A 20,633-nucleotide genomic window follows, 5' to 3' on the forward strand; every position below is an offset into this window, starting at 1 on the left:
ATTTTTAATAAATGGAAAAACAAACATTTCTAAAAACCTGTTTTTGCTTTGTCATTCTGGGGTATTGTGTGTAGATGGCTGATTTATTTATCAATTTTAGGATAAGGCTGTAACTTAACAAAATGTGGGAAAAGTCTATTCTGACTGCACTGAACAACAAAAGCTACACCATGAAAGCAATTGTCACACCCTGGCCGTATTTTGGTTAGGCCAGGGTGTGACTAGGGGGGCATTCTAGTTTCTTTATTTCTATGTTTTGTATTTCTATGTTTTGGCCGGGTATGGTTCTCAATCAGGGACAACTGTCTATCGTTGTCTCTGATTGGGAATCATACTTAGGCAGCCTTTTTTTCCTTTGGTGTTTGTGGGTAGTTGACTTTGTTAGTGGCACTATAGCCCTAGTAAGCTTCACGGTCGTTTCTTTGTTTCTTGTTTTGTTGGCGACATTCTAAAATAAAAGAAATATACGCTCACCACGCTGTACCTTGGTCCGGTCATTTCCACCTAGACGGCGGTCGTGACAGCAATACTGAAACCACAGGCAGTATGCTTAAAATATAGTAGACAGTGCTAACCAAAGTCACTCTGTAAAAATAAATCAATAGAAAAACTCTTTAAACATGCTTCCTCTTCCAAGAAAAAAAAGGAATACATTGCAAACACAGCTCATTCAAGACATGCACACACCCTTGTTGTAAAGACTAAAACATTTCAACAACAAAAAAAACACATTACGAGGGGTTAAATGCTAATGTTGTTGCCGGTACTCAAATCCCTGTCACCATGATTGAGTGCAGCAACTGTAACCGCTGGCCAGAAAAAACATTGACTCTCTTTGAAGAACAGTTGGTCGGTCAGATTCAGCGTCAGATTAAAATGTGAGGGCGATCTGGCTGCAACATGTCACGCCATTTGTCGAGTTGATTAGGCTGGCTGGGCAGGTGTCCCATTTCTCCCTCATCGCTCCATGTGTGTCCCTGCTGAAGCCCGTGTTTTTAGGAAGAGATCCATACTTCCCCATTAGTAGACGTGTAGCTGCACTCCCCTGCTAGAATCTCCAAATGAGCTCCAGGCCCAGTTGTAGGAGAAACGTAGAGAAGTCAAGCTTCAAGACATCAAACACATCCAAATGAGCCACTACATGTGGCAGTCTAACAGCAATTCAGAGGGGCTAAATGGTAACGTCAGCACTCGAACCCCGGTCATCAGGTCCGAGGGCAGCGACTATGTCCGAGAGCAGCGATCGTGTCCAAGGGCAGCCAAAATAACCAATGGCTCAAAAAAAGTGAACTCTGTTGGGAGAGCAGTTTGTGATCATAAAAATATCAGATTTGTTACAGTATTCATTACAATGGCAAATAAAAAGAAAATAATGACTTACCTCACACGTCCAACACTCATCTTTGACTTGATAGGCTGATAGAAGATTCATAGCTTCTGGCTGAGTTGATGATTCAGATGAGACACTTCATGGTCACCACTTCGTTTGTCCTCTCCAGAGTTACTACCGTAGCCATATCATCCTCCAATGGGGACTTCGAGAGCTTCACATCTGAACCTACCAACAAGATACAATTTGAATAAACATTACAGTTTGAAGACTCACTGTGCTACACACAGTGTCAGAGGAAGGTGTCATTCCAAGAGGTGGCTTTGCACAAAAAGTCATGACAACTCCGTATGTGACATCCCGTCCCAACGGGGGCTTATGTCGAAAAATCCTAAATGCTTTTTACAGTGTAACATACACTGTAATTGGAGGAAGCATGCTGCTTTAAAAGTTGATAAATGTACAGTTTTTTTCAATTGCTAACATGCATTGGTCAAAACTGAAGTCTCATTGTCAAAACTCTTCACACAGTCAGCGAAACAGAAGTGTATGTGGACCAAACTGTGAATAATTTTTCATTGCTTTCACACAAAAGGCATTCAATGACCACATTCTCTGAAATCCATGAACTCTGTTCTCATTCATACTCCACCACCTGCAAAACTATATATTTGCAGCACGTTTTCAAATGCAAACACACAGTTTCCAAAACTGTTAAAAACACATTCAAAACAGAATTATGGCAAATGTTGTGCATTTCTGCAGTCACCAGATTGAAACATATAGAAAATCTCAGCAGAATATTTAATCATTCCAAACACAGCTGATTGCAATTTCAGCTGAAAGCCTACCAAAGTGTCCTGTTTTAGTCTCGTTACCAAACAGACAAAAGAGGACGGCTTCGGAATTATTTAGTTTGGAAACATGGATCAAGGAAGACAGGTTGGTGTGGAAAGAAGAGTGGCAGGGAGAGGGAGAATGCACGGAGGACAAAGGAGAGGAAGACCAAGAGCGGTGGTCTCTGATGAGATAAGGGCCACAATTATTGACCATGTTGTAATTCATGGTCTCTCTTTGAGAGAGGCCGGTTTAAGGGTGCAACCAAATCTGCAGCGTTCAACAGTTGTACAAATTTTCCAGCAAAACACCCTTCAATGATAATTGAACTATATATTACAGTACAATATAGTATGTCCACATTTTTACATGTACTGACATTTTGAAATATATTGATTGTTTTGTGTTTTTCAGTAGGATCCAAAGGTTGCCTCCCACAGGAGGGAGAGGCAGAATATTATCAGATGCGCAGGAAATTGCCATCGTTGACATGGTAATTGGCAACAATGCAATAAAACTGTGGGAAATTCGAGTGCTGGCAGACAATATCACTTTTGGAAATGTGAATCCGGCCAGCACAACGACAATTGCCAGAGTCGTAGAGAAACACAAAATAAGGATGAAGCAGTTGTACACTGTACCCTTTGAGAGAAATGGCAAACTGCACATACATTCATCTTTGTGGATGAAGCTGGATTCAACCTGGCAAAAACAGGCCGCAGGGGAAGAAATGTGATTGGACAGAGAGCAACCGTGGATGTCCCAGGCCAGAGAGGAGCTAACATTACAATGTGTGCAGCACTGTCCAATGATGGTTTGCTGTTACACAAACCACTCATTGGCCCCTACAATACAGAGAGGCTCATTTTGTTTCTGGATGACCTGCATAATCAACTTGTACCAGCGAAGGAGAGAGGGGCAAGACACTTCCCTACCTTCGTTGTTGTGTGGGATATGGTGGCATTCCACCACTCTGCTGCAGTCACAGACTGGTTTGCTGCACATCCCAGGATGTCAGTACTATTCCTGCCTCCATACTCCCCCTTCCTAAACCCGATAGAGGAGTTTTTCTCTGCATGGAGGTGGAAGGTTTATGACCATCATCCACATGACCAGATGTCCTTACTGGATGCCATGAATGCGGGGTGTGGAGACACTTCTCCTGAAAACTGCCAGGGTTGGATTAGACATTCCAGAAGATACTTTCCAAGATGCATCACCAGAGACACAAGATGTGATGTTGATGAGAACTTGTGGCCAAATGCAGGAGAGAGGGAGAACTAGAACCCTCACAGTACTGTATAGTATGAGTGATTATACTATACATGTTGATGAGAACTAGAACCCTCACAGTACTGTACAGTATGAGTGATTATACTATACATGTTGATGAGAACTAGAACCCTCACAGTACTGTACAGTATGAGTGATTATACTATACATGTTGATGAGAACTACAACCCTCACAGTACTGTACAGTATGAGTGATTATACTATACATGTTGATGAGAACTACAACCCTCACAGTACTGTACAGTATGAGTGATTATACTATACATGTTGATGAGAACTAGACCCCTCACAGTACTGTACAGTATGAGTGATTATACTATACATGTTGATGAGAACTACAACCCTCACAGTACTGTATAGTATGAGTGTTATACTATACATGTTGATGAGAACTACAACCCTCACAGTACTGTACAGTATGAGTGTTATACTATACATGTTGATGAGAACTAGACCCCTCACAGTACTGTACAGTATGAGTGATTATACTATACATGTTGATGAGAACTAGACCCCTCACAGTACTGTACAGTATGAGTGTACTATACATGTTGTTGATGGGTTTTTTGTAATTATTATTGCAGCCCTGGAATTTCAGGAATTTGTTTTTTGTTTCAACTTTTTATTTTTCACAAGTAAATTATTATATGCCAAGATATAGAAAAAATAAAGGCTATTGAAGCCAATTGCTCCGTTTCTGATTAATTCTTGTTACATATACTTTAGTACAGTCAATAAAGTGAAAAGGTGTTATTCTTATCCTATAATGAAATACTGATTTATGTGAAAAATCATTCAAACTTCAAAGAGAAAAGTTAATCATTTATGTAATGCTCCCTGTTGTTAGTGTTTTTCAGGTCAGTGTGTTATGAGAGACAACGTATGCTTTCTGAGTGAGAATTGTTGCCAGTTTTCTGGTCGAACGAGCTTATTTTGAGACATGTATGAAGTGTTTTGGTGGTTTGAGTGAGTTTTGGAGGTGAGATTAACTGTTTGGCCAAGATGCATGTTGGTAATGCAGACTGTGTGAAGAGTTTTGAAAAAGTGGCTTCAGTATTGACCGATTCTTGTTAGCAATTGAAAAAACCTGTAATATCCCACTTAGGAGACAAGTAGGAGAAAATGCCTCGGAAAGATTTTGAGTGCTAGAGAGCTCCTCTTTGTTTACGCCCATTCAGCATTGTTCACACCCTCTTAAGTCATAGCCCCACCCATCTCTTTAAAAAACGTGTAAAGAAACGCGTGGCCAACCGTCAGCATGGTCAAGCCCTCCATTATCTCAGCCAATCATGTCTAGCTAGGAAGGATTATGTCTTTCTCCCTATGTACAGTAGCTCAGGCTAAACTAGGCTCCTAATTTAACATTCATATTTACAACTCCCATACAAGTTTGTAATTAAGGTACATGAAAGTTTACATGTTTAAGAAGGCATGTCTGCAAAAACGGCCTTACTGGGAAGTAGGAACTAGCGTCATCCACCCCCATTGCGCTGGCGTGTCACATATGAGTTGGCATAGGAATTGGCATGACAACGACCAAAGAAATAGTTATAAATTGTACATTTGGCATGATAATGACCAAAGCAGTTAAACAGATCTGGGACCAGGCTACAATGGTGGCAGATGGGGTGAGTAACCACCATTAACATGGTCCCAGGAGCTCACAGCACACACACCCTTTTCCACACACACCAGAACAACAAGGAGGCCTGGTCCCTTAACTTTGTCTTTAATCTTGGCTCGATTAGGACTGACGGTAACTGAAAGCAGTATTTTTCTGATAGGTTCTTTTCAGTAAGACTAGCAGGGGCCTGAGCCAAGCCCAGCCCAGCCTGTGGAGCGGAGCAGGAGTAAGGGCCACCAACAGTGTGCCTGAGTTTGGTCAGTCACACACCTGCTCCCTGACACACAGTGATATCTCTGTCCACTCTGTCATCTCTCCTCTCTGTCTGTTGTGAGGGCTGTATCAGCTGATGTCATGTCCAGCAGCTCACCTCGTCTCCTCTCCTGGGCTGTATTGATCAGTCCCATGGTTTAATCCTCCTCCTCTGTTTACCACAGTTCAATCTCCCCTCGCTCCCACTTTCACTACCTACTGCAACTTACTCCTGATGCCTTTATAAACCTTTCTGGTCCATACCCCTCTGCAGCTCTCATTTCCTCCTTGCAAATACTGTGTGTGTGTGTGTGTGTGTGTGTGTGTGTGTGTGTGTGTGTGTGTGTGTGTGTGTGTGTGTGTGTGTGTGTGTGTGTGTGTGTGTGGAGCTCCTTGAATTATTGCCTGTTCTATAGCCACTCTCACTCAGTTTTACCACTGATACTACTTCAATTCAAGTCTTCAGTGCTCCAGGTTTAAAATTATTTCCCCAAAATGTAATTTCTGAGCTTCGAGAGGTCGGGGGGCCATTTACACTCCTTCCAGATAGGGTTTTTCTTGACCATTTTATTAAATTAATACATTTTCCTTCTTTGCTGGAGGGAGCCCTGTAAATGAATTATGAAACCAACCAACCAAATTAGCCTTTTTAATCCAAAACTTTACAGAGGTGTTTCCTAAAAAAAAGGTGCTTTGTCATTGTGCTACCCTTTCACATAGCTGTGGCAGAAATGTTTTAACTACTGGCCAATAAATAGAATGAATGAAAGTCTTTTTCTACTATCACATGGAATCCTCCTCTAATTCCCTGTCACCTCCAGAGTTGTGCTCCTAATCTGTTGGCATGGCTTGGCTCAGAGTGACTGGCAGGGGAGCAGTGGGCAGCAGCGTGTGCCAGTTCGCCCCTGGGAGTGCTCATTGACACAGCATGGCCCTGCTCCAGCCCCCAGGCCCTCTGCGGACCTTGGCTCCAGGTGGACAGGATATCTAGTCCTCCACCGGAGGTCCAGCTGTAGCCACAAACTGGCTCCTCTCACTGGGACACTCTTACTCTCTCTCTCTCTCTCTCTCTGGCTCCAACCTCTCTCTCCCTCCCCACCCTCTCTCTTTTCTCTCTCTACCCCTCTTTGCATAGCCCCGGTGGCTTCAAAAATAACTGCCTCTCTGTCTGTTTGCCTGCTCTGTCCTGAAGCCTGGAAGTAGAATCTTTCTGCCTCTCTTGTGCTTAGAGACGGATGTTGATCATGGTATTTCTTCACTCTGGGAAAGGTGACAGAGTAGTGACAGGGAAGTAAAGTCTGTCTGCCTCGCACAGATCTGTCATTATTTATTGACCGTAAATCCCTGGGAGCCTCTCTCAGGCCTAGTGTCTGGTAGGAGGGACACAGAGGGGAGACAGGTTGGATTTAAGGCAGACACAATGTACCTAGACAAGCGACCAGCTCACCTGGGAAATGCCACTCTTATGTCCACACATGAAAATGCATGGCGATGTACAGGGAGGAGGATCACTGGAGCCTACTGTCAATAGAGCCTACATAGGGTACCAGTACCGAGTCGATGTGCAGGAGTACAAGGTAAATAAAGGAGACATGTATATATAACTAGGAATAAAGTGACTAGATAGATAATAAACAATGTGATGAGTAAAAAAAGTTTGTGCAAAAAGGGTCAATACAGATAGTCTGGATAGCTATTTGGTTAACTATGTAACTATATATTTAGCAGTATTATGGCATGGAGGTAGAAGCTGTTCAGGGTCCTGTTGGTTCCAGACTTGGTGCACCAGTATCGCTTACTTTGCGGTAGCAGAGAGTAGCAGAGAGAATACTCTCTGCTAAACAGTCCCACAGCCAGCATGGTGATGGCTGGAACACAACACAACAGAACAGAGTCTGCTTCCAAAAGGAATGAGGCACACTGAGCACAGAGATCTGGCTGGGAAATATCTCTCTTTATATCTCTAATTAAAGAGATCATGAACATCAACATCATGTTTAGAGTTTTATAGCTTCAACATACTGCTCAGCTCTCGAAAGTGCCAATACATTTTGTTCGTAAAGCTGAGTAAATATGGCCATGTGGTGAGTGGTGCCACAAGGCAAACACAAGCTCTGTGTTGGCCAACAAACCTTGTCACAAATCGGTAGTATCTGTAGTATGTGTGACTGCCCTTGACCAGCACAAAAACATCCTGTGGCGTACTGCATTAGCATCGAATAGCCCCTGTCATATGCAACTTTTCAGGGAAGTTAAGAACCAATATACACAGACAGTTAGGAAAGCAAAGGCTAGCTTTTTCAAACAGAAATTTGCATCCTGTAGCACAAACTGCAAAAAGTTCTGGGAAACTGTAAAGTCCATGGAGAATAAGAGCACCTCCTCCCAGCTGCCCACTGCACTGAAGATAGAAAACACTGTCACCACCAATAAATCCACAATAATTGAGAATTTCAATAAGCATTTTTCTACGGCTGGCCATGCTTTCCACCTGGCTACCCATACCCTGGTCAACAGCCCTGCACCCCCCACAGCAACTTGCCCAAACCTCCCCCATTTCTCCTTCACCCAAATCCAGATAGCTGATGTTCTGAAAGAGTTGCAAAATCTGGACCCCTACAAATCAGCCGGGCTAGAAAATCTGGACCCTCTCTTTCTAAAATGATCTTCCGAAGTTGTTGCAACCCCTATTACTAGCCTGTTCAACCTCTCTTTCGTATCGTCTGAGATTCCCAAAGATTGGAAAGCAGCCGCGGTCATCCCCCTCTTCAAAGGGGGAGACACTCTAGAACCAAACTGCTACAGACCTATATCTAATCTACCCTGCCTTTCTAAGGTCTTCGAAAGCCAAGCTAACAAACAGACTACTGAACATTTCGAATCCCACCGTACCTTCTCCGCTTGCAATCTGGTTTCAGAGCTGGTTATGGGTGCACCTCAGCCACGCTCAAGGTCCTAAACAATATCATAACCGCCATCGATAAGAGACAATACTGTGCAGCCGTATTCACCGACCTGGCCAAGGCTTTCGACTCTGTCAATCACCACATTCTTATCTGCAGACTCAACGGCCTTGGTTTCTCAAATGACTGCCTCGCCTGGTTGACCAACTACTTCTCAGACAGAGTTCAGTGTGTCAAATCGGAGGGCCTGTTGTCCAGGCCCCCCTGGCAGTCTCTATGGGGGTGCCACAGGGTTCAATTCTCGGGCCGACTCTCTTCTCTGTATACATCAATGATGTCGCTCTTGCTGCTGGTGATTCTCTGATCCACCTCTATGCAGACGACACCATTCTGTATACTTCTGGCCCTTCTTTGGACACTGTGTTAATTAACCTCCAGACGAGCTTCAATGCCATACAACACTCCTTCTGTGGCCTCCAACTGCTCTTAAATGCAAGTAAAACTAAATCTACTCTGGATGGTTCTGACTTAGAATATGTGGACAATTACAAATACCTAGGTGTCTGGTTAGACTTTAAAATATTGTTCCAGACTCACATTAAACATCTCCAATCCAAAATCAAATCTAGAATCGGCTTCCTATTTCACAACAAAGCATCCTTCACTCATGCTGCCAAACATACCCTCGTAAAACTGACTATCCTACCGATCCTTGACTTCAGCGATGTCGTTTACAAAATAGCCTCCAACACTCTACTCAGCAAATTGGATGCAGTCTATCACAGCGCCATCCGTTTTGTCACCAAAGCCCCATATACTACCCACCACTGCGACCTCTATGCTCTCGTTGGCTGGCCCTCGCTTCATATTCGTCGCCAAACCCACTGGCTCCAGGTCATCTAGAAGTTTTTGATAGGTAAAGCTCCGCCTTATCTCAGCTCACTGGTCACCATAGCAGCACCCACCCGTAGCACATACTCCAGCAGATATATGTCACTGGTCACCCCCGAAGCCTATTCCTCCTTTGGCCGCCTTTCCTTCCAGTTCTCTGCTGCCAATGACTGGAACGAATTGCAAAAATCACTGAAGCTGGAGACTCATATCTCCCTCTCTAACTTTAAGCATCAGCTGTCAGAGCAGCTCACAGATCACTGCATCTGTACATAGCCCATCTGTAAATTGCACGTCTAACTACCTCATCCCCATATTGTTATTTATTTATTTATTTATTGCTCCTTTGCACCCCAGTATCTCTACTTGCACATTCATCTTCTGCACATCTATCACTCCAGTGTTTAATTGCTAAATTGTAATTACTTCACCATTACGGCCTATTTATTGCCTTACCTCCCTAATCTTACCTCATTTGCACACAATGTATATAGATTTTTTTTCCTATTGTGTTATTGACTGTATGTTTGTTTATTCCATGTGTACCTCTGTGTTGTTGTTTGTGTGGCACTGCTTTGCTCTATCTTGGCCAGGTTGCAGTTGTAAATGAGAACTTGTTCTCAACTGGCCTACCTGGTTAAATAAAGGTGACATAAAATAGATGTAAAAAAAATGTGTGCGAATGTGTTTTGTATGTATTTGTGCCTGATTGGAACGCTGCCTTCTGCTGGTTGAAACGGAGTCGAACACATGGTAGAAAGCACTTCTCAACGACTCCACCATAGAGGTTTCAAAGAGAACTAATACAATTGAATACATTTCCATCTCTGATTTGCATATCATGACATTCAGCTTTGTTTCTGCATCCCCCCCCCCACCCCCCCGGTGTCAGGTCTAACTGGCTGAAGCCATGCTGTGGGCGGAGGGCAGCCCTATGGCAGGTATGTCTGCTGAGCGCAGGCTTCAACTGTTTCCTGGTGGCTTGTGTCATCCTGGTGGTCGTGCTGCTGTGTCTGGAGCTGCTCATCGACACCAAGCTTCTGCAATGTGAGTGACCCTGGACCTGTCTTTGTATTAGAACCTGGATCTAGGCTTATAGATACATGAACATTTGAGTTACTTGCACATATCTTCAATTGTGATTCGACCCTTAGGGAAGTTAAAACACACAAAACAGCTGTGGAATTTGTGTTATGTTGGAATTTGGAATTTACAAAAATGCACATCTGTTATTAGGAATGTAGCTAATGTTGGCGCTAGGCCTGTTGTATAATACAGTACCTATTATTACGCAGTGACAGTGACAGGTCCAGGACCTGGGGCTGTGACCTCTCCCCTATAATATCAGCATCATTAGTATTCCTCAGTAAACAGTGACAGGTGGTCTAATGCCACTGTGACCCATAGCATATGGAGATGACCTCATCTGCATCATCTTGCTCTGGAGAAGTGGGTGTCCTCATCTGTCATGGGTTACGGTCAGGAGTCCCCACCTCTGTGGTGTCACAAGCTCTATGAACGATGGTAGGGCTATATGGGTTACAGGTCAATATGGATGTATCTTAACGTATTCAAGTCTTAACAAGTTCCTGGAGGCAGATTGAAGAGACGGGACGGTTGGGAGGTAAAGTAAGACAAATAAATGGGGAGAGAGAGGTTGTCTGTCTGCTGGGTGAATGTACAGAGAGAGGGAGGGATGGAGGAAGATTAATGGACTGATGGACAGATCAGTGAGCACAACAAATAAAGACAGAAGGGAAGAGGTGCTTGAAGAGAAATGCTGTAGCTGACAGCCTAATGTAGTACGATGCTGGCCACAATTAGGCTGATGAATAGGCATGAAGTCAGACAAACCTGTGCATGCACATCTTTGCCTATATAATATATACAGTATATATACAGTGCATTCAGAAAGTATTCAGACCCCTTGACTTTTTACACAATTTGTTACGTTACAGCCTTATTCTAAATTGGATTAAATATATTTTTTTCATCATTAATCTACACACAATACCCCATAATGACAAAGCGAAAACAGGTTTTTAGACATTTTTGCAAATGTATTAAAATAAAAACGGAAATACCTTATTTACATAAGTATTCAGACCCTTTCCTATGAGACTTGAAATTGAGCTCAGGTGCATCCTGTTTCCATTGATCCTCCTTGAGATGTTTCTACAACTTGATTGGAGTCCACCTGTGGTAAATTCAATTGATTGGACATGATTTGATTTGGAAAGGCACAAACCTTTCTATATAAGGTCCCACAGTTGACAGTGCATGTCAGAGCAAAAACCAAGCAATGAGGTCGAAGCAATTGTTCGTATAGCCCCGAGACAGGGAGCCGAGGCACAGATCTGGGGAAGGGTACAAGCATTTCTGCAGCATTGAAGGTCCCCAGGAACACAGTGGCCTCCATCGTTCTTAAATGGATGAAGTTTGGAACCATCAAAAGACTCTTCCTGGAGCTGGCCGCCCGGCCAAACTGAGCAATATGCAAAAATGTCTAAAAACCTGTTTTTGCTTTATCATTATGGGGTATTGTGTGTAGATTGATGACGGGGAAAAAACTTTGTAATCGATTTTAGAATAAGGCTGTAATGTATCAAAATGTGGAATAAGTCAAGGGGTCTGAATACTTTCCGAATGCACTGCATATGCCATTTAACAGACACTTTTATCCAAAGCAAACTACAGTCAAGCGTGTATACACTGAGCTCTACACACTGAGCTACATAGGGCTATGTGTTTGTGCTTGGGTCTGTCTCCAGTATTTACCAATTGATCTGAACCCTGAGTAAACTAGTCATCTTGAAACGGTGTCTCTGCTGTGCTGTCTTCACAGTTAACAACGCGTTCCAGTTTGCCAGCATCATCCACTGGATCAGCCTGGCCATTCTATCTGTGTTCTTCACTGAGGTGAGCCACTCTCCCTCTCTCTCTCTCTCCCCCACAGTCACTACAGTGGCAGCAGGCTCACTTAAAGCTGATGTAGCGGAGGGTTGATTTAATGCTCTAGTGTGCTATAGTTGTATGAGACAAAGGTGAGCTAGAGAGGTGCAGTGGTGTATTCTGATTACAACACCAAATTAAGCCCTGGCCTTTCTTTTATCAACACTTATCGACTTATTAGAGCGTTGGTCAATGTACTCTATTGGTCCATCACATACAGTATATTGTTAAACATAAACACAGCTATTTAATTTGCTCCTAATGTTTGTTCACAGCGTTACAGCCTCCTCTATCTCACTCATTCTGGTACTATTTCCCTTCACAACTTGCTGTGACTGTTAATTGCTCTTGATGTATTAGGTTTCGTCAACATAATCACTTTTATCTAAAATGCAGATAGAGCTTTTCTGTTGCACCGTAGCTTTTAACTAGCGCCAGAGCCTCAGATAAACCCTATTGATTACCGTTTCCTCAGGCCTAGCAGCATTTATCTTAGTAGTTCTCTGTTCACCGGTCTGCTGCTCTATTTGGTTGAGAAACAGTACAGTGGTTTTCCTTTAAAAGTTGCGGCGTACTGCAGCACAGCTTGTGGGGTGCCGCAGAATTCTATGTCAAGTTATTTATGTGTCAGCCATTGTTGCCAGAATGATGCAATTTACCACAATCTGCCACCGTCTACCATGTGTATGTGTTTTAGTTATCAATGAAAGCTAACCCTTAGTGATTCATGTAAGTATTGGCTGTGGCAGGACAGCTTCTGCTCAGGTGGAATCCTGAATATGTAAAAAGAGAGGAGAGGAGTGCAGTGGCCTTCTGCAGCCCCTGATGAGTCAGCTGTAGCTGGTGCAGTGTGTCTCTAATTGTTTGAAGGAAATCTGACCGCTGTGGTAGTGAACTGTAGGAGTATGTCATTGATGAATTGCCGGTGGATAGATGAAAAAACTGAATCACAACGGCAATTCACTTTCGCTGAGACATTAGTATTTTTAGGGGTGTGTTTACAACTAAAGGAAATGTATTCTATTGCTATGGTTCTCTTCCCCAATCCTTTTTACCCTTTCCCTCCCTATCTCCCTCCCCCACTCTCCCTCCCTCCCGCTCTCTCAGACGGTGTTCAGAATTGTGGTGCTGGGGATCTGGGATTACATCGAGAACAAAGTGGAGGTAAGCTCCCTGGGGGGCCATTAGTCCTGAGGTGGGGCTCGGAGCACCCCATCACTTCCACAGCAATATCATTCTCCCAATGTCAGACATCAGACTGGAAACCGCCCACAGGCCTAGAGGGAATGTTCTGAAACTTGGATGTGTACATATTTTTTCATTCAAATATTGTCTGCTTGCTAATATCTTTGTGTGTGTGTGTTTGTGTGTAGGTGTTTGACGGTGCAGTCATAGTCCTGTCCCTGGCCCCCATGGTGGCCTCAACGGTGGCCAACGGCCCCAGCAGCCCCTGGGACGCCATCGGCCTCATCATCACCCTGCGCATCTGGAGGGTCAAGAGGATCATCGATGGTGAGGCTGGGAGGGCCTGGGGTAGATGGATGGGTGCAGAGGGTGGATGAATACAGTCTCCTCTGTGCCATGTCCTTAACTGTCAAGTTGCAGAGATGCGACAACAATATTTCAGCAGCTCCACCCCTATGGATGTCATTATCCTAACTGGCTTTTTACTGAGTTTTACGTTGTTGTTTTTTACCATGCATATTACCAACCACAATCAATACTTGCTTTACAACACAATGACAAATACATACATAATCTGATACAGATACACACACATTGTACTGTTTCTTGACTCTAAACTGTTTTCAATTGTTACGCCCTCTTGTGGAAGTTCCATGTTTCACACGGACACACACGTACAATGATTGATTTAAGACAGGAAACATATTTTTATTACTGATCATAATCCCTCTTATGTGGCCTACTACGGATATATATAAAAATAAGTTATGTCAGTTTGACTGTGTTTATCCCTACAAAGCAGTCTCTATAACAGTCTGTCCTGTGTTCTGTCCCAGCCTACGTGCTGCAGGTGAAGGTGGAGATGGAGATGGAGATGGAGAACCAGCAGTATGAGAAGGCCAAAGCTGTCAGGGAGGAGCAGCTGGAGAGACTCACCCAGATCTGCCAGGAGCAGGCAGTATGTTTACACATCTGTCTAACTAGTTACCATTACCTGTCATTGACCAGTAGAGGGAAGCAAAGTGCCAGAAATAATTGCTAAAATAACACATTCAAATTCACACACGTATTAGTGCAATAACCAAACTTTTAATCTGACAAACACTGAATTGTGTCACACTGACCCTTTGAATACATAAATACATTACATATCCTTAATAGGAGATACTATCAGGTTCTGTATTCAGTCATAATGATTCACAACATTCATGTTATTCCCATAATGGGATTTCCATTCAGGAAAATTATCCAGTCACATTTGTCCCTGTAATATAGTAACGCTGAGGGCTTATGACTGTCACTGTACAACCCTGCTGGGTCCTGTTGACCCAAGAGGGAAAAGGTTTATGTTCTAACCATTAGAGGGATATGTAATATGTACATACGTATATGTCATCTATTTATGTGTGCAAGGGTCAGTGTGACACAAGTCAGGGTTTGGCAATACAGCCAACAGCTACCAGTAATGTAGTTAATGGATGAGATACAGTGGTTTGGACGTTAGGGCCAGAGCTCTTAAAGGGTGTTCAGGTGTTTGTATGCAAGGATAACACATGTATGTTCTCCCTTTGTCCACCCCCCCCTTTCTTTCTCTCTCTTTCTCACTCTTTCTTTCTATCTCTCTCTCGCTCTCTTTCTTTCTCGCTCTCTTTCTTTCTTTCTCGCTCTCTCTCTATTAGTTTGAGATCAGGCAGTTGCGGGCCCACCTGGCTCAGCAGGACTTGGACCTAGTAGCAGAGCGAGAGGCTGCCATGCAGATCCACCATGTGTGGGGCAAGCAGAGCAGCAGCTTCCAGGAGGTGGACGGCCTGGCCCCTGGGGGCCCCGATCAGCGAGGCCAGGCTAAAGCCAGGGAGGCAGCGGCCTCTAGAGGTACCACACCCTGATCTGGTAGCATTACATCAGAACACTGCAGATTGTCTCATCAAGATAGAACAATGTCATAGGGTTCTATCTCTAGGGATTGCCTGCTGGCTGTGGTTTCTAACCAAAGAGGATCTCTCTTGAAGCCAAGGGAATAGAGGGATGCCTTTGCCAAGTCAGATAAGATTTTCCAGGCAGAGTGGTCGAATGAACAGAGTGCTCTGTGCTTTGGGTCATGTTTGTTAACAGAGGTTGGCTTGGTCGAAAATATGTTCTCCGTTCACCTGGAAACCACAACAGACATCTAACAAACCACACCAGATTCCAGGGAGGATAGAATAGTAGAGTACTGTACAAGGAAAATAATTCCACAAGAACAGCAGCCTGATGGGAGGCCTACAGTGTGGGACCTCTGAGTCGGAAACCTCAGTGCTATGGGAGTGCTGTTTGAATGAGGACAAGATCCTCTATGTAAATATGCACTCCCCTCCGTGTTTATTTGGACAGTGAAGCACTTTATGTGTTTAGTCCCCTCCCCAATGGGCTCCCGAGTGATGCAGCCGGTCTAAGGCACTACATCTTAGTGCAAGAGATGTCACTACAGTCCCTGGATGAAGCAAATGCTAAGCTACAGGACTGTTTTGATAGCACAGACTGTAATATGTTCCGGGATTCTTCCTATGGCATTGAGGAGTACACCACATCAGTCATTGGCTTCATCAATAAGTGCATCGATGACGTCGACCCCACAATGACTGTACATACATACCCCAACCAGAAGCCATGGATTACAGGCAACATCCGCACTGAGCTAAAGGCTAGAGCTGCCGCTTTTAAGGAGCAGGACTCTAACCTGGAAGCTTATAAGAAATCCCGCTATGCCCTCCGACGAACCATCAAACAGGCAGTGTCAATACAGGACTAAGATCGAATCGTACTACACCGGCTCCGATGCTCGTTGGATGTGGCAGGGCTTGCAAACCATTACAGACTACAAAGGGAAGCACAGCCGAGAGCTGCCCAGTGACACGAGCCTACCAGATTAGCTAAACTACTTCTATGCTCGCTTCGAGGCAAATAACACGGAAACATGCATGAGAGCACCAGCTGTTCCGGACGACTGTGTGATCACACTCTCCGCAGCCGATGTGAGTAAGACCTTTAAACAGGTCAACATTCACAAGGCCGCAGTGCCAGGCGGATTATCAGTAATGTGTACTGCAAGCATGCGCTGACCAACTGGCAAATGTCTTCACTGACATTTTCAACCTCTCCCTGTCCAAGTCTGCAATACCAAAATGATTTAAGCAGACCACCATAGTCCCTGTGCCATACTAAGGTAATCTGCCTAAATGACTACCGACCCGTAGCACTCATGTCTGTGGCCATGAAGTGCTTTGAAAGGCTGGTCATGGCTCACAACACCATTAACAGTCAACACGAGACCCACTCCAATTTTCCTACCGCCCTAACAGATCCACAGATGATGCAATGTCTATTTCACTCCACACTGGCCTTTCCCACCTGGACAAAAGGAACACCTGTGTAAGAATGCTATTCATTGACTACAGCTCAGCGTTCAACACCATGCTGTCCTCAAAGCTCATCACTAAGCTTATGACCCTGGGACTAAACATCTCCCTCTGCAACTGGATCCTGGACTTCCTGACGGGCCGCCCCCAGGTGGTAAGGGTAGGTAACAACACATCCGCCATGCTGATCCTCAACACAGGGGCCCCTCAGGGGTGTGTGCTCAGTCCCCTCCTGTACTCCCTGTTCATTCATGACTGCATGGCCAGGTACGACTCCATCACCATCATTAAGTTTGCGATGACACAACAGTGGTAGGCCTGATCACCGACAACGACGAGACAGCCTATAGGGAGGAGGTCAGAGACCTGGCCGTGTGATGCCAGGACAACAACCTCTCCCTCAACGTGATCAAGACAAAGGATATGATTGTGGACTACAGGAAAAGGATGACCGAGCACGCCCCCATTTTGATTGACAGGGCTGTAGTGAAGCAGGTTGAGAGCTTCAAGTTCCTTGGTGTCCACATCACAAACAAACTAACATTGTCCAAGCACACCAAGACAGTCTTGAAGAGGGCACGACAAAACCTATTCCCCCGCAGGAGACTGAAAAGATTTGGCATGGGTCCTCAGATCCTCAAAAGGTTCTACAGCTGCAGCATCGAGAGCATCTATCTCTAAACAGCTTCTACCCCCAAACCATAAGACTCCTGAACATCTAATCAAATGGCTAATCAGACTATTTGCATTGCCACCCCCTCATTTACACTTCTGCTACTCTGTTATCTATGCATAGTCACTTTAATAACTCTACCTACATGTACATATTACCTCAAATAACCGGTGCCCCCGCACATTGACTCTGTACTGGTACCCCCTGTATATTGTCTCGCTATTGTTATTTTACTGCTGCTCTTTAACTACTTGTTACTTTTAATTCTTATTCATGTTTTTTAAACTGCATTATTGGTTGGGGGCTTGTAAGTAAGCATTTCACTGTAAGGTCTACACCTGTTTTATTCAGCGCATGTGACTAATAAAATTTGATTTGGTTCGAATTCAGGCTGAATCACATCCGGCCGTGGTTGGGAGTCCCATATGGCGGCGCACAATTGGCCCAGTGTCGTCCGGGTTTGGCCGGGGTAGGCCATCATTGTAAATAAGAATTTGTTCTTCACTGACTTGCCTAGTTAAATAAAAAAAATTGAAGGTGTCTTAAGTGTTTGGACAAATTCACTTACAGTGTATTACATTTAGTCAAAAGTGTAGTATTTGGTCCCATATCCCTAGCCCGTAATAACTACATCAAGCTTGTGATTCTACAAAGTTGTTGGATGCATTTGTAGTTTTTTGGTTGTGTTTTAGATTACGTTGTGCCCAATATAAATGAATGGTAAATAATGTATTGAGTCATTTTGGAGTCACTTTTATTGTAAATAAGAATGGTGGATGCTACCATGATTAAGGATAATAATGAATGAATACTAAATAATGATGAGGGAGAAAGTTACAGATGCACAAAGATCATGCTATCCTCGCACCATTACCAGTAACAGGGGATTATATCATTTTTGAGGGGTATGATATTTATGCCTCTGTAAATTTCTCACTCATCATTATTCACAATTGATTCATTATTATCCTTAATCATGGCAGCATCCACATTAACATAGAAGTGTTAAGAAACATATATATATTTTTTTTTTTACAATAACATGACTCCAAAATGATACAATACATTATTTATCATTATTTTCTATTGGGCACAACATAATCTGAAACAGCACCAAAACAAACTATAAATGCATCCAACAAGTTTGCAGAGTCACAAGCTGGATGTAGTTATTGTGTGCTAGGAATATGGGAACAAATACAAAAATGTTGACAACATTTTATACACTATAAATACATTTTTCCAAATAGTTATGACACCTTCAAATGGGGGGACTAGATACATCGTGCTTTCATTTCCAAATGGTAAAACAGATCTATGAAAACACCCTCAAATAAAAGGTGACATTCTATACTGTCGCCTCATATAAAACATTTGATTTCAAATGCAAAATGCTGGAGCATAGAGCCAAATTAGCTTCACTGTCCAAATAAATACATAGGGGAGTGTATCTGTAAACCAAGAGATTGGTTTAAAAAGATGTCGCACTTCTGTATGATGACCATTGTATCTAACCTAGGCCAGGATTCAATCCGATCATGGATTATAGGCATTGTTGCTTATAAAGGTTATGTATGAACAGTCAAAATCATGTTTTTCATAAAATGTGATGATATTTGAAGGAAACCAGATCAAAGTATAACGACTAATAACTGTTGCTTCTACATTGATAAAGTTTGATCATAAAGTTACTGGTCCCCTCCCCATATCAAACACTTGGAAACATGGACATGGTGACATCACCTTAATCTCATTTTAATACACCAATTGTAAAATGTATATTCTCTTGCCTAATTTAAATAAGTACCGCCTACATGGGAAAAGGTGTGTTTGCAGAGGGGCGTGGTTTATATAGCTAGATAGCTACTCTACTGGTGCCAAAATTTGACTGTAGGGTGTCAGCAAATATAATTAAATGTTTACCATATTCATCTATGGCAAAGATACTTATATGTTTCCCCTTTCATCTGTGTCTGGTGTTAGCTAGTTACTGGTTAGCTGGGTCTTCAGCCAGCACGGAACAAAGGAGGGGGAAGGGTCGTTCAAAACTCTGACAGTTGTCATGACAACACATTCGTCAGTACTGCTGTGAACCGCATCACAAGAGACATATCAAATGGGAATGTATAAAAAAATTGGCATCATTGAAGCAATTTCAATGTTTTTTGAGTTGCTTTGTGTATCAACAAATTAGTTGCTCACTGCATCCAAGTTGCTTGACATAGGAGTTTCAAAGAGCTGTCAATGTAGGCGAGCTCTTCAATATAAGCTCTCTGCCCACTCAACCTGTCTCTTCAAACTTCCTGGTAGTTAGCCATGAGAGAAAAAGTACTTTTCAAAAGGACTTTTCAGGACCTTTTCATGGCAATTTCCAATTGTTTTCCACAGCATTTTCCGTGAATGGGATCTCCGCGAACGCAGGAACATTGCCTTTAAAAGCAGCAACGCCTATAACCCGCGATCGGATTTAATCATGAGGAGAACATCCGCCTAAACCTACTGTTTGTTTTCATGTCTCAGGAGAAGGAGTGCAGGAGTGCAGGGTGACTGGCATACTGGCATGGGGGTACTGAACTATTATCAAAACATAAGTCTTTAAAATTCTGAACAAACACTCCAATGAATACAGGAGCCATAAAACTTTCAAAGGGAGACAGATCATAAGTTGCAGGAGGTAGAGAAACAAAGCACTTTCCTTTAGTAATGACATAAATCACCCTGCTCCTCTCTCTGCTATATATCTGAGATGAGATATCTGAGGTTTCACAGAGAGGCTGTGTCAGACTGCAGCCTTTTAAGTGGTCCTCACATGCTCATGTGTTATTAATCGCAGAGTGATTGTCTCTGACGCCACATTTTAGTCCGAGCATCCCCTGCCTTCTTGGAACAGTCTTAAAATGAATATTTGAAGAAGAAACATAAATAAAACCCATCTGTCTAGTGGTCCTGAGGGAATGGGGATGGCACTTAGAGGTAAACTGTGACAGGTCAGAGATGCCAGCCACAGGCCCTTCTACCCACCACCTCACCTCTTTTTACATTCCTTGCTTTGCTCCTATGGGTTCAACCTTCTGGTCAGGAATATCTGACTGATGCATTCTGGGAGATCTTTACAGAACAAACATGGGAATAGATTGTCACAATCTCTATTAGATAAGGGTACCAAACATCTAACTCATTCAATTGTTTCTGAGAAAGAGTACATACCTATTTTGTTTCTTATTTCTTTCAGATCATGTTGTTCAAGATGACATGAACAACTACATCAGCCAGTACTACAGTGAGGCAAGCAGTGGTA

At 43.3% G+C, this 20,633-nt stretch overlaps 1 protein-coding gene across 1 annotated transcript in view; it reads left to right on the forward strand.

Moving 5' to 3' along the window:
* The window catches only part of LOC120065843 (transmembrane protein 266-like), a 40,086-nt gene that overhangs the window by 17,422 nt on the left and 2,031 nt on the right, over positions 1-20,633 (forward strand). The window contains exons 3-9 of the mRNA XM_039016891.1: positions 10,023-10,177; positions 11,976-12,049; positions 13,190-13,246; positions 13,456-13,594; positions 14,104-14,225; positions 14,947-15,139; positions 20,568-20,630. Coding sequence (XP_038872819.1) covers positions 10,023-10,177; positions 11,976-12,049; positions 13,190-13,246; positions 13,456-13,594; positions 14,104-14,225; positions 14,947-15,139; positions 20,568-20,630 — 803 coding nt within the window. The remainder of the gene's footprint in view (positions 1-10,022; positions 10,178-11,975; positions 12,050-13,189; positions 13,247-13,455; positions 13,595-14,103; positions 14,226-14,946; positions 15,140-20,567; positions 20,631-20,633) is intronic.

Source organism: Salvelinus namaycush, chromosome 21, assembly GCF_016432855.1.
Source record: "Salvelinus namaycush isolate Seneca chromosome 21, SaNama_1.0, whole genome shotgun sequence".
Lineage (NCBI taxonomy): Eukaryota > Metazoa > Chordata > Actinopteri > Salmoniformes > Salmonidae > Salvelinus > Salvelinus namaycush.